This window comes from Brassica napus, chromosome A5 (genome assembly GCF_020379485.1).
Source record: "Brassica napus cultivar Da-Ae chromosome A5, Da-Ae, whole genome shotgun sequence".
NCBI lineage: Eukaryota > Viridiplantae > Streptophyta > Magnoliopsida > Brassicales > Brassicaceae > Brassica > Brassica napus.
In genome coordinates, this window is record NC_063438.1 from 18,051,642 (window position 1) to 18,066,869 (window position 15,228).

Below are 15,228 nucleotides of genomic sequence, written 5' to 3' on the forward strand. Positions count from 1 at the left end.
CAAACATTGTTGTTGGAGTTGTATCCTTAAGCTTTACTATTGTGGAGCTTGCTCTGATGAAGCTTCTGGAATTTTTACACTCATTTCCGTCCACGCATTACCCGTCCACGTATCATACATCCACGCATCGAATGTTTATTAAAGGCAAAGTTGTCCACAGTTTATTGTTGGTCCACAGCAAAGTGTCTCATATCTAAGAAATAGCTTTGAATATAAAAAAAAATAAAAAAAGTGACCTAAAGAATAATCAACTCAAAAAAATAAGGAACCCATGATTCTAAATCCTAACAGCTAAGTCCATCCATACCTGCACTCACCCCACAGAGGATCAAAAGGAGTGGATCCCTGCAGGTTTTGAAAAAAGTTCCCAGCTCTAGGTTGTTGTGATAAAAGGAATCAAATCTTGGTAGCAAACAAAGAAGATTGAAAGCAGAGAGGACAACGAAGCACGGTGGTACACGTTGTCCATGTGAATTGCTATACTAAATTTATAAACAGTCCCACCTACCGTCCATCAATATTAGAATTAACTTTCTTTTATTTAAATTAAATTAATATGATTGTAGTTTACGCAAACTGATCGCGTTCTTGATTTGATGCTTAAAGAAATGTTTCTCTCCTCTCGCAAATCATTGATTAAAAACAAATGTATTTAAAACAGCGAATAAGTAAAAGTTAGACAACCAATTTAGCGCTATTTTTAATATTACATTTACTATTAAAAATACTCACGAGAAAAGTTTACGATTAAAGTACCATCTGATTTTGATGTAACCTAACTTTAAGATATATAATATGATTGACAGCTAATTGAAGATAACCACTGACAATTTACAAAATAGAAAATGATTGAATATGTTTTTGGCGTGACAAGTGGGACTCCTCCTAGTGCAGTTGATCCTCATTTTAAGCTGATAACCATTTTTAATATATTCTTAATGTTTCATTTTAAATATCATTTTAGATTTATGGTTATTAAAAAAGTCAGATAAATTTTCTATGATAACCATTTTTAAGTTTTTGTCACAAAAATATCACTCAATGAAGAAAATAAGCTTTATTAAAAGGAAAAAAATATATTTTTGCCCAGCCCCTTAACTCTAAACCCAGATTAGTTAACTAAAGGATAAAAAAATATTTTTAGTCTAGGGTTAACTAATCTAGAGTTAGGGTTTAGAATTAAGGGGTTGGGTTTTGGGGATATGGTTTCAAATTTAAGAAAATAAAAAAAAAACAAAAATTTCAAAACAAAAAGGGCTATTTTGGTCATTTTAAGGTTATTTTTTGTGACAAAAACTTAAAAATGACTATTTGAGAGAATTGCTCAAAAATTTAACTTTATATATTTTTAAAATGAAGAAGTGAGAAAGAAACAATTAAATGAACACTTGCGCAATTTAGATCTGAAAAACTGCTAAGAAACTGTTTTTTTTTTTCATTTCCTATTCATATAGAAAGTATAAACTATCACCCATGCGCTCCAATGTGAAAGTGCAAAACGGGTCTCGTATAGAAAATAATACATACAAGTATAATATTTTATTAACTTCACAAATACTACAGCAGGATAATAATGAAGATTTATCATTACATATATAAAATTATAAGCCTAGTATTATATGAACTCAATATAAAGAAACTTTTTTTTATTAGCTTAAGAAACACTCACAAAACTTAAGAACTCAAACACAATCTCTAAGCTCACACAAAGGTATGCAACACTCTTGCAACTCTTTATATAGAGACTATATTTCCTAAACTCATTAGGAACACATATTTCCTTTTTTCTCTAATCCTATACTTATTAAGATTGGTGTAACTTAACTCCTAAGTTATCTTTATGTTTAACTCTAACATTCTCTCCTTTAAACTTAAAGTTAACTTCTTTAATATCTTGAACTCCAACAAGATCCTTCATTTCCTTGAACTTGATTCTTCCCAAAGCTTTAGTTAACATGTCTGCCTTTTGTTCTGCTCCTGGTACATGTTGGACGTCAACTTGCTCGTTCTCGATGCATTCCCGAATGAAGTAATAGCGTTTGTGTATATGCTTACTGCGACCGTGGAAGACCGGATTTTTTGTGAGGGCAATAGCCGATTTGTTATCAAGCCGCACCACTATCTTTTGCCTTAGTTGACCCGTAACCTCTTCGAGTAAATCTTGAAGCCATATGGCTTGTTTTGCAGCTTCAGTTGCAGCCATAAACTCAGCTTCACAAGATGATAGTGCAACTGTCTCTTGTTTTTGAGAACACCAAGTGATAGGACAATCATTCATATAAAAGATGTGGCCTGTAGTACTCCTACCATCATCATCATCAATATTATGGCTTGAATCACTAAAGCCTTGGATCTCCATTGTAGTCGCTTGCTTGTATACGAGGCCTAGTGTCGTTGATCCTTTAAGATACCTCAGGACGTGCTTCAACGCGGCTCCGTGGGATCTTCTGGGATCGTGCATGTACCTGCTAAGTAGTCCTACACAGAACGCAAGGTCTGGACGCGTGTGAAGTAAATAGCAAAGACATCCAATCTTTCGCCTATAATCCTTTTCATCAATACTCTCTTCTTCTTCAGCCTTGGAGACCTTTAGACCGAACTCCATCGGTATTTGTGTATCATTACACTCGAACATACCTGTTTCAGTCAAGATTTTATTTGCATATCTTGACTGACTCAGAGTTATTTTTCCTTTCTCTTGGCACACTTCGATTCCAAGATAGTAAGTTAATAGCCCGAGATCACTGATCTCAAAGTTACTTGACATCTCCCTTTTGAACTCACTTATCATGTCTTGGTCGGAGCCTGTAACCAGTAGATCGTCAACGTATACGGCAACTAAGAGAAGGCAATCTTTCTGTTGCTTGCGGTACAAGGAAGGTTCTTTCGAGCAACGATTGAAGTTTAACTTCTCAAGAACCTTGTTTAGCTTCTCATTCCAAGCTCTTGGGGCTTGTCTTAGACCGTATAGGGCTTTCTGGAGTTTGTATACCTTATGCTCCTGATCTTTAACTTCGAAGCCTTCGGGTTGACTTACAAACACTACTTCTTTTAAATCTCCATTAAGGAACGCGGTCTTGACATCTAAGTGGTGAATCTCCCATCCTTGTGAGGCTGCCAATGCAATGATAAACCTGACGGTTTCAATGCGTGCCACTGGCGCGAATACTTCCTCGAAATCAATACAGTGCTGTTGAATGTATCCTTTAGCCACCAGTCTTGATTTGTATTTGTTTATGCTCCCATCTGCGTTCCTCTTAATCTTAAATATCCATTTTAAACCAATCGGTTTAGCTCCTGGTGGTAGATCAACCAGATCCCAAGTTTTGTTTTTCACAATTGATTTGATCTCTTCTTCACATGCATCACGCCATACTTTCTCCCCTCTTGCGCTTTCAAAGTCCCATGGCTCTTCATTTAAAAGGAATAAGAGACGTTCTCCTTCCACTTCGGCGAGATAGATGTAGTCATCTAGGTAAGCTGGCTTCTTACTGATTCTGGTAGATCTTCTCGGCTGAAACTCCTCTGTTTCTTCATCGGTTTCAACTGTATTCTCGTTGTTATCTTCTTCGGCTGCGTCTTGGTCCTCGGGGATGTTGTTGTCTGTATCATTATCTCCTACATTCTCTTGTTTTTCATGATCTCCAAGTACTACTGTGAATGATCCTGATTTCTCTGTTATATCTCGACCACTCTTATTCCATTCCCATGCTTTGCTTTCCTCAAAAACAACGTCTCTACTAACGACTATTCTCTGTACTGTAGGATCGAATAACCTGTATGCTTTAGAACCGGGCTCGGTTCCAAGATATACAACAGGACGAGACCTATGATCCAATTTCTTCAAGTTCCCTGTCTCTACCTTAGCATGTGCAGTACAGCCGAATACTTGTAGATGGTTGATATTTGGTTTTCTTCCTTTAAAAACTTCATACGGGGTTGAAGAAACCAAAGTCTTGGTCGCAATTCGGTTGATCAAGTAGGTTGAGTGTCGAACAGCCTCTCCCCATAAGTAGTTTGGTACTTCCATGTATGTCAAAATACTCCTTGTCATCTCTAACAAAGTTCTATTTCGTCTCTCTACTACTCCGTTTTGCTGCGGTGTGTACGGAGAAGTTAAGTGACGTTGTATACCCGATGCTTCACAGAAGCCTTTAAACTCAGAGCTTGTAAATTCTCCTCCCCTGTCTGTTCTAAACGTCTTTATGCTTTTACCGGTCTCATGCTCGACTAATGCTTTGAATCTTTTAAATTTGTCGAATGCTTCTCCTTTTTCTTTCAGTAAAATAGACCACATATAGCGTGAGTGATCATATATGAGCACAAATATGTACCTGCTTCTTCCTGCGGTGGGTGGTGTTATCTGTCCACATAAATCACCGTGCACGAGTTCTAGAACAGAGGATGCACGATAGGAGGTAGACGCTGGAAACGGCTGTCTTGCTTGCTTAGCACGTAAGCAAGAATCACAAGTCTCCTTCTCGACTTTGATCTTGGGGAAACCAGTGACGAGCTCCTTCCCTACCATTGTCTTCATTGCATCGGCTCCAAGATGTCCTAAGCGTGCATGCCAGCGAGAGTAATCATTCTTAATCTCAAGTTGCAAACACTTGTGTTCTTCCACCTCCATTATAACTTTATATAATCTGTTCTTGGACCTTGGTGCCTTCACGATCAAGTTTCCATCTTTATCATGTAGAGTAAGGTAATCTTTTTTCATTCTTACATCACATCCCGATTCCGTAGCTTGTCCGAGACTTATAATATTACTCTTCAACTCTGGAATAAAATAAACGTCAGCAAGGATCTTTCTTCTTCCGTCTTGGCCCGCAAACAGCACAGAACCCTTTCCTTTAATGTATATTCTCGAATCATCTCCGAAGCGAACCTTTCCAGTGATTGTTTCATCAATGGATCTAAAATAGCTTCTATTTCCAGTCATATGGTTACTCGCTCCGTTGTCTAAGTACCATATTCTGTCACCATCAGTACTGGAATCAAAATCCTTGGGTTTTACGTTTTGCTCGTTGAGATAGACAATTTCATGCATCATAAGCCCATCGGCTTCATGAGTATCATTTCCGTCCTTGCTTTCAGTTGTTTCTTGTAGTTTGAGTAGTCTATCTGGACATGTACCAGCAAAGTGTCCCACTTTGTCGCATCGGTAACATGTGATCTTGGAGGCGTCTCTATTATCCCAATAGTACTCTTCCTCTGCCATAGTATCGACCACCTCGACCACGTCCTCTATACTCTGTATCTCGATAAGTTGGTGCTTCTGTATAGCTATACATAAGCTTGCTCTGGCTTTCTTGTGTATCCTCTTCTTCTTCCGAAAAAATTCGTTCCTCGTATGCTTTTAAGCGACCAACAACGTCTTCGAAACCCGTGGTGTTTAAATCCAATAGCTGTTCAAGAGAAGCAACTATATGAATATACTTCTTGCGTGGTAAACCTTGCAGGAATTTTTTCACGAGTTTAGCTTCCTCCATATTCTCTCCCAGCGCAGCTGACTTCGATGATATCTTCGATAGCTTGCCCAGAAAGTCATCAATCTTATCGGTTTCTTTCATCTTTAGCCGCTCGAACTCAGTCATGAGGGTTTGAAGTCGTGCCTCTCTTACCCTATCAGCTCCCACATGGCGAGTTTTGATCGCTTCCCATATCTTCTTTGCGGTATCAAGTCCTCCCACTTGTAGGATCGTACTCTCCGGGATAGATTGAAGCAAGAGCGCCGACGCCAGATCGTTCTTCTCGTCGTTAGTTGATTCTTGCTCGACCACTTCCCACACCTTATGAACCCTAAGTAACATCTTCATCCGTATTGCCCACACGGTCTAATTGGTTGTGGTTAACAGTGGACACTTTATGGAGGACGAGCCTCCTTCCTTCTTAACTGTTGTGGTCACTAGATCACCCATGATTCTCAATCAGGTTTGCTCTGATACCAAATATAAGCCTAGGATTATATGAACTCAATATAAAGAAACTCTTCTTTATTAGCTTAAGAAACACTCACAAAACTTAAGCACTCAAACACAATCTCTAAGCTCACACAAAGGTGTGCAACACTCTTGCAACTCTTTATATAGAGACTATATTTCCTAAACTCATTAGGAACACATATTTCCTTTTTTCTCTAATCCTATACTTATTAGGATTGGTGTAACTTAACTCCTAAGTTATCTTTATGTTTAACTCCAACAAAAATGTCTTAATAGCTCACTTCCGAGTTGACTAACATGTCACACTCAAATAGAGACACACGCTTAACATGTTCCTAGATCAATCTAACCCAAGCATCCCACTAACCCCCTCATGACCCGTAGCCTTTATGTTTAGTCTCATTCAACACCAAAACCCTTATACTTACGGCTTTCTCTTGAGGTGGTATCTATACCAAGGCACGTCTTTATCTACTTATATTTGTAGATTTTGGGGCTAGTCTTAGCCAAATTCACAAGAAATAGATATTCTCATATCTTCCTTTACGAAATATTTCTAAATCTTCTTCAAAACTTTTTGGAAATCTTTCCTTGATGATTTACCTTTTCACCAAGGTACTTCAGCTCTAAGTCGGCATCAATTCAAGTCTTCAAGTCAGCTACACAGCTTCACTTCACGAAGCACATCTTGTACGACTTCATGTAGTACTTCACGACTGGTAGAGGACACCTTTAGGAGTTGTTTTTCTTCAGCTTCTAAAACTCAGTTATCACTGCACTAACAGTCTCCCCCTTGATGATTGAGTTTTATAATACATCGCTCATACACTGCTTCAACTCAGCCACCATGCTTCATGATGTACTTTGTCTTCCCTTCTTCCCTCTTGCCTTCAGGATCTTCACTAGTGACTTAGATGATCCGCTCTGATACCAATTGAAAGTGCAAGACGGGTCTGATACAGAGAATAATACATACAAGTACAATGCTTTATTTAATTCACAATCAAACTAAGGATAATAATGAAGGTTAATGAAGGATAATAATGAAGGTTTATCTTTACATAGATAAAGTGTCTTACTAGCTCCCTTCCGAATTTGAGTAACATGTCACACTCAGGCAGAGACACTAGCCTAACATGTTCCTAGATCAAACTAACCCAAGAACCTCTCTGACGCCCTCATGACCCTTAACCCTTATGTTTTGTGTCTACTCTCATTCAATACCAAAACCATTATGCTTACGGCCTTCTCTTGAGGTACCTATCCCAAGGCACATATCTATCTACATATACTTGTAGATTTCGTTGCTAGCCTTAGCCAACTTCACAAGGAAGATATATTCTCATATCCTCTTTTATGGAATATTTTCAAATCTTCTCCAAGGTAAATCATAGCTTGCGTAGCCTCCAAGTAGTATTTACTTCAGCTCTAAGTCGGCTCCAATTCTACTCTCAAGTCAGCTACACAGCTTCACTTCCCGTAGCACTTCTTGTATGACTTCATGTAGTACTTCACGACTGGTACATGGATACCTTGAGGAGTTGTTTTTCTTCAGCTTCTAAAACTCAGTTATCACTGCACTAACACAATACCTTTCCATCGCGACTTTCCCATTTTCGGACTATAGTTGTTCCCACCAATTTACTTAGGCAGAAACTCAAGCTCAAGCTGACTGTCAAAGCCGACAAGTCTAGCTACTCTTTCTAAATCGTACCAATTTTGTATGAATCCAACCAATACTGTCTGAATCAGCTCATCCCGTTAGGCCGACAATGTCAACTGTTTAGTATGTCTAGCTGACCAACTCAACCGTTCTGTCCGAATCTGACAACACTTTCTGAATTCCGACCAATTTTGTCCGAACATTTCGCATTTTTTGAGCAGCTGTCCGAACACTTCCTAAATTCGCGGAATTAGCAATAATCTTTGCGTAAGACCGACTACAAATAGATCAGATCCTAGATTTTTTTCTGACCATGGATCATCCAATTCGATCTAACTGGCATCGACTCCTCTTCCATGTAGCCAATCCTTTTAATCTTGGCCAGATTTTTTCAGCATTATCCAACCCGAAATCTCAACTGAACGATCTGAGCCACACAGTCCTTGGATCATCCTATCTTCTATGGAACACGGGCTCAACACAGTCCTTGGCAGCCAAGCGTACTGTGGATCTATGTTCAGCCTCTTATGAGGCTAATAAGGTCATGACCGCTAGCTATTTAAATGTACTCCACCCTTTAAAAGGGAAATGAGAGAGGAAAGACGAATTTGATTGTGATTTTAGCCTCGAAAAGGTCGTTGCTAACATATATCTTGATAAGGAGATTATGGAAAATGATTTTTGGTGTCAGACGAGCTTCCCCGTCTTTGGTCTAAAAAAGAATAAACTTCGTGATAAGTGGAGGTTGATGCAGTGTCCGACCATTCTATCGGGAAACTCGATCTTCCAGAGATCTCTGAGGAGCTTCTTCTTGAAAATTCTTTGCTGAAAGTGACTCTTAATGTTAACGAATTTGAAAGCAACCTTGGTTCACCGGTGTCCTGGAGGTGATGCAGTGGGTTGCGGGTGGCGATCATCTTGTCAAGGAGAAGGAGCAGACTCGTGCTTATGGGGCTTGATGCAATCGTGAGATCGACTACATTCATTTTTATGCTTTAATAATACATGTATTTCGATTTATTTTGATCTTTATGTCATTTGCCTTGGAATAATTGTTTGTTTTATTGCTTTTTTTGGTTAAGATCGATACACACGGTCAATCAAACCGACTTTTTTTAAACAGCAAAGGTGATTGTTATGTTCTATAGGCATTGTTTTAAAATGTTAGGTTAGTTAGCTTGATATGCACATTCGAGGCTCAGATCATTTCAGTTTGACGAGTGGTCTGTGTAATGAACAGTGTTCGGCATGGGGTATATTGAGCTTAGTGTTTTTACGTTAGAGCTTAGATCATTTTAGTTGATACTATCCAGATGTTAGGTTGAATTTGGTCTTTATAAACAATATTTGACGTGTTTGTCGTGAGGAACGAGGTTGAATATGTTTGTAGATTTTATCAGGGGCTTTGATTAGTAGACAATCGTGTTGTTTTATAGCGGATATTTTTGAGAATAGAAAAATTATTGACCTTGATTTTATTATATAAAAGTTGACATTGTTTTTGGACGTCGATGATTTCATTTATAGAAATTTTATACTTTTTAAAACTTCATTTTCTTCCTTTGCTTTTGACTAGTAGACGTCTTAGCTAAGACGAGCGTTTTAACAACCTCCATATTGTTGTTGAAGTAGTCGTAGATTTAATCCATAAAAGGGCTCGTAGAGCTTAAGGTCGCCGCCTATGTAATAGAGGATGTATTCTGAGATTGTCTTCTCACAAGATGGAACTTGTCATATGCCTCTTCACTTCAGCGGTCAACATGCCACTGAAGTCGATAGGTGGGAGACGGTGAAACCGAAGGCCTGGGCATCTCGATCAAAAGGTCGCATGGATGTGGTGAGGAACTGTGGGAATGTTGATAAAGGGAATAATAATATCCTTAAAACAACAACGATGTACTAAATAGCATCCATGTTATATGGAATAATACTATCCAACATCCATGCGACCTTATGAACAACATTCAACAACGTTGGCCGTTCAAAAAAAGGGAATAAATAACTTGTGAATAATACTATCCTTAGAAAAATAACGATGTACTAAGACTTAAGTTGATAAAATGGATTATATATTAATATCAAAAGGGTTTACAAGTGTTGATGAACACAAACGAGACTAGCCTAATGAAAAACAATGGTATAAACACAAGGTCTAAGTGTTTTGAGAATGAGAGCTCGAGGTTTATTGGAGGATAATGACATAATATATTTGGATATACTTGAGTTAGTTAGAGATAATGATGTAATATAAGGGAGATATATCCTCAAGAAGTCGGTTAACAATATGATGTTTATACACTCATGTAAATCAATGAAGTAAGCCAAGCTTTCAGTCATATTTTGTGTCACATTTACATGGTATCAGAGCAACAATCAACATAAAGCGTTTAAACTCACGTGTTAAAGATAAGTGATACTGATGAGACGAAGCAGGTGGTGGCGAAGCAGAGTGATTCGATGAAAACATCATCGTATTCTCTGTTTTCGTCAGACAATCCGGGTGCTTTGATCATGTCCGTTCAGTTGAAGGGTGACAATTACAACGAATGGGCTATGGAGATGATGAATGCTCTTAGGGCAACGAAGAAGAACAGGTTCGTCGATGGAACCTTACAAAAACCTACCGAAGGTAGTTCAGACTTGGAGTTGTGGTTGAGTCTTAACTCAATGATAGTAGGATGGATCAGATCTTCAATAGAACCGAGGGTCCGATCAACTGTGACGTTCATCACCGAAGCTCACAAACTTTGGGAGAACTTGAAGAAGCGGTTTGAAGTGGGGAACAAGGTATGTATCCATCAATTAATGGAGCAGCTTGCGTCATTTCGTCAAAACGGAGAAGCAGTGATAGACTAATATGGGCGACTAGCAATGATGTGGGAGGAGCTCCAGACCTACAAGCCACCACCAGCGTGTAGCTGTTCTGTTGCTGCGGTTTATGAAAAGGAACGACAAGATGAAAAAGTTCATCAATTCATTATGGGATTGGATAAGTCAAGATTTGGTAATGTAGTGACAACTATAATTGAAGCTGACGAGTTACCAGACTTGCGAAAAGCCTACGCTAAAGTGATACGTGAAGAAGCACGATTGATTTCAGCTAAGGCTCGTGAAGTAGTTTTGCAGGAGGCAATTGGCTTTGTGTCTCGACGAGAAGCAGAACTGGATGCGCGTGACACAAGAGAATCAACAGGCTATGGCGGTAAAATAGAGAACAATAACTCTGGAAGCAGAGCAAGGGATCGAGTGTATTTTAATTGCAGCAAAACAGGACATGGCAAGGGCACATGCTGGCAAATCATTGGTTATCCTGAATGGATAAATGAAAAGTGAGGACGAGGATTAGGAAGAGGTCGCGGAGGTTTCAGTACTGGTTATGGAAGAGGAGGTCGTGGTTCTTCCAATACTGCGCATGCGACAAGTTCTTACGGTGCTGGTAGTTTAGATCTAACTCCTGAGGAGTGGAAGGCGATTACTCAGATCATCAATGACGGCAAAACAAGTGGTCAGTCAGAGAAGTTATCGGGTAAGAGTCTTGGTGATGTCATTATAGACTTTGGGGCCTCACATCATATGACTTGCGACATACTTCACATGGTCAATGTGAAGGAAACTCTACCTTGTATTATAGGTTTCGCAGATGGTGGTAACTCAACGTCTTGTCAGATGGTAAATATGATACTCACTGATAAGATATCGCTAAATGATGTGTTGTTTGTGCCTAAATTAGACAGCACATTAATTTCAGTGTTAAAACATAGCAACTGCTTTGCATTGTTTACTGATACAATTGTTGTCTTGCAGGACCGTTCTTTGAAGACTCTGATTGGAGCAGGTGAGGAACGTGATGGGGTGTATTTCTATAAGGATGTGAGTGTTGGAAGAGCTAACAGAGCTGATGGAAGCAATGATCAACTCTTGTGGCACAGAAGACTTGGGCATCAAGCTTTTGCGATTTTTTCTTCCTTACCTATGGTTTCTGGTGTTTTAAATAAAGCTTGCTCTAGTCCTTGTGACGTGTGTTTTAGAGCTAAGCAGACAAGAGATGTTTTCAGTGATAGTATCAATAAAACAAACCGGTGTTTTGAACTTATACATATGGATGTTTGGGGTCCATACCGTGTACCTTCATCATGTGGAGCAGTGTATTTTCTTACTGTTGTTGATGATTTCTCTAGAGCAGTGTGGACTTACTTGTTGCTTGCAAAATCTGAGGTCAAGAAAGTAATGCAACGGTTCTGCGCTTATAAAGAAAAACAGTTCAATATGTCAGTTCAAAAGGTCATAAGTGATAATGGTATGGAGTTTATGTGTCTAAGAGAGTTTTTTCAGGACAAATTCATTATACATCAAACAAGCTGTGTTAATACACCACAGAAAAACGGAAGAGTGGAGAGAAAGCACATGCACATATTGAATGTGGCGAGGGCTTTATTGTTTCAAGCAAACATGCCAGTTAAGTTTTGGGGAGAGGCAATCACTACAACAACTCATGTCATCAACATGACTCCGACCAAGTTGCTCGAGGGTCTCTCACCGTATGAGATGCTGTTTGGAACAAAGCCACCATTTGAAACTCTCTGTGTCTTTGGATCATTGTGTTATGTACACAGGCATAACAGAGACAAAGACAAACTTGGTGAGAGAAGCAGGAGATGTGTCTTTGTTGGTTACCCGTTTGAGAAGAAGGCGTGGAGAGTGTATGATCTGGACAACAATGAGTTTCTAGTGTCAAGAGATGTGAGTTTTTTGGAAGAAATGTTCCCATTTGGACAAGAATCGGTTAGTATAATAGAACATACGAAACCAACAGGAGGGCTAGATGATGATTGGATAATAAATGTTCCAAAGGATTGAAACCAACAGGGGGAGTATTCTCCCGACACTTAGTAAACCGCAAACAAAAAAGTCCTCTGGTGTGACTACAAAAGCTGTTGATACTAGTGTTAATGAGTCAGGCGCTGAGGAAGTTGCTGTTGACACAACTGTGGAAGGAGAAGTTACAGAGCCAGAGATGGGTAGAGTCTGTAGAGAGAAAGTACCTTCAGTGAAGTTAAGAGATTATGTTAGCTACAATGCTCGGTATTTAAAAGAAAAATCACCCCCTCACGATCTTGATCACACGCTTGCTCCTACTCTTCAGTCAGAGCCTTCGTCGACGGTCTCAGGTAGTACACCTTACCCTCTTGAGAATTATATTTCAGATGAACGTTTTTCACCATCTCATAAGGCGTTCTTAGCAGCTATCACAAAAGAAAGAAAACCAAGAAGCTATAAAAAGGCGGTTCAACTAAAGATTTGGCGAGACTCTATGCAAAAGGAGATAGTAGCCTTTGAAGAAAATGGAACCTTCAGTGTTGTAGACCTGCCTTCGGGGAAGAAAGCCATCAGAATTATGTGGATATACAAGTTTAAATATAACGCAGACGGTATGATAGAGAGACCAAAGTCGAGGTTGGTGGCGTTGGGAAACAAACAAGTAAAGAACATAGATTTTAAGGAGACGTTTGCTCCAGTGGCAAAGATGACTACAATGCGGAGTGTGTTGAGAGTAGTGGGTGGAAGAGGTTGAATTGTGCATCAAATGGATGTGCACAATGCCTTCCTACATGGGGATCTTAAGGACGAAGTATACATGAAACTTCCGCAAGGTTTTAAGTGTTATGATCCGAGCAAGGTGTGTAGGTTGCATAAGGCGGTGTACGGGTTATGTCAGGCTCCGAGATGCTGGTTCTCCAAGCTTATGGACGCTCTCAAGAAGTACGGCTTTAAGCACTCTATGCTGACTATTCGTTATTTGTCTATTCGAAGAAGGGGATAGAACTCATAGTTTTGATCTACGTTGACGATTTGCTGGTATGTGGCAATGATGAGAAGATTGTGAACAACTTTAAAGAATATTTGAGTGCGTATTTTCACATGAAGGATTTAGGGAAGTTAAAGTATTTTCTTGGTATCAAAGTGGGTCGTGTTGAAGAAGGTTTCATGTTGATTCAGAGAAAGTACGCGCTAGACTTAATTGTAGACGTTGGCTTGCTTGGGTCAATACCGGCTTCAACACCTATGGAACAGCAACACAAGTTGGGGTTGGATACAAGTCCATTTATACGAGACGCTGAGCAGTACAGAAGGTTGGTGGGACGACTGATTTATCTATCGATCACGCGTCCAGACATATCATATTCAGTACATATACTTTCGTAGTTCATGAAGGCACCAAGGGAGAAGCAATGGGAGGTTGCTCTACGGGTGGTTAAGTATCTCAAAGGAACCTCTGGTCAGGGGATCATGTTGAGCTCGAAAACTGATCTGAATCTGTCGGTGTATTGTGATGCAGACTGGTCTGCGTGTCCTATTACGAGAAGATCGTTGAGTGCTTATGTTACACTGGTGGGAGATTCTCCTGTGTCGTGGAATACAAAGAAACAGGGGGTAGTATCACACTCGTCGGCTGAGGCTGAGTATCGGTCTATGGCTCAAGCGACAAGAGAGGTTAAATGGCTACGGAGGTTGTGAATAACTTAGGAGCCAAGCAGTTTAAGCCTTCGAAAATGTTTTGTGATTGCCATAGCTGCCAATCCAGTACTCCATGAAAGGACAAAACATAATGAATTAGACTGTCATCAAGTTCGGGATGCGATACAGGATGGAACGCTGGAAACAGTTCATGTGAGGACTACATAACAGGTTGCAAACGTGCTGACCAAGGCGCTCGGGAGAGCTCAGTTCGAGACGTTGTTGTTCAAGTTAGGAGTACGAAACTTTCATATTCCCAACTTGAGGGGGAGTATTGGCGGATAATGACATAATATATTTGGATATACTTGAGTTAGTTAGAGATAATGATGTTATATAAGGAAGAAATATCCTAGAGAAGTCGGTTAACAATATGATGTATATATACTCATGTAAATCAATGAAGTAAGCCAAGCTTTTCAGTCATATTTTGTGTCACATTTACAAGGTTGATGTATATGTGTGTGTAAGCTAGAATGTTCATCTTCCCTTCTCTTTTGGTCCCTCTCCTTTTTATACTCCTTTTGGTTGTTTCTTTTCTCCGATATCTCCTCTTCTTCTTGTTCGCTCGATCCCTATAATTTTAAAGTTATTTTCACTTTCGAGATTGATTTCGATTGATGTGACCATTGATCTAGATGTTTTTGTATAATATTTTGTTAGACATGGACAAAATCCCAACAATAAGCTTAGTTTTTATTTAAGTATATAATATTTGATCTTAGTATTATTAATTATTTTTGGCCTGTAACTAAGAGCTAGGACATAAGAGAGTGATGAAAGATGGTTTTAAGAAAATAAAAATAAAGATGGGATTATGAGTGATGGGACCATGGTCCAATGTTGTGATAAATATATGCATGGACGAAAAAATTGCCAAATGATTGTGTTACTCACTAGACCTAATTTTTTCGAGTTTCTGTTCTAAATTATATTTACAAGAACATTTCTAATCTATTGGTATTTTAACCTTTATAATAGTATTTATAGTTAGTGTTTTAGGCAGTTATTAAGACGGTTTATGTGAAATTATTGATTATACGAGAGTTAGAACCGATTTTTGAATATCTAAATCAAGCTTTTAAAAATTGCTCAAAAATTATT

At 39.0% G+C, this 15,228-nt stretch overlaps 1 protein-coding gene across 1 annotated transcript; it reads left to right on the top strand.

The window, feature by feature from the left end:
* Positions 1-13,192: 13,192 nt before the first annotated feature.
* On the top strand, positions 13,193-14,124 carry LOC125608637 (uncharacterized mitochondrial protein AtMg00810-like). The gene is made up of 3 exons (XM_048779071.1): positions 13,193-13,285; positions 13,423-13,743; positions 13,822-14,124. Exons 1-3 carry the CDS (start codon positions 13,193-13,195, stop codon positions 14,122-14,124), a joined length of 717 nt encoding a protein of 238 aa, XP_048635028.1.
* The last annotated feature ends 1,104 nt before the right edge of the window (positions 14,125-15,228 follow it).

Coding starts and splice junctions, on each gene's coding strand:
- LOC125608637 (XM_048779071.1), top strand. CDS start 13,193: ATGGATGTGCACAATGCCTTCCTACATGGGGATCTTAAGGACGAAGTA. Junction 13,286..13,422: donor AGTGTTATGATCCGAGCAAG/GTGTGTAGGTTG, acceptor TATTCGAAGAAG/GGGATAGAACTCATAGTTTT. Junction 13,744..13,821: donor CTGAGCAGTACAGAAGGTTG/GTGGGACGACTG, acceptor TAGTTCATGAAG/GCACCAAGGGAGAAGCAATG.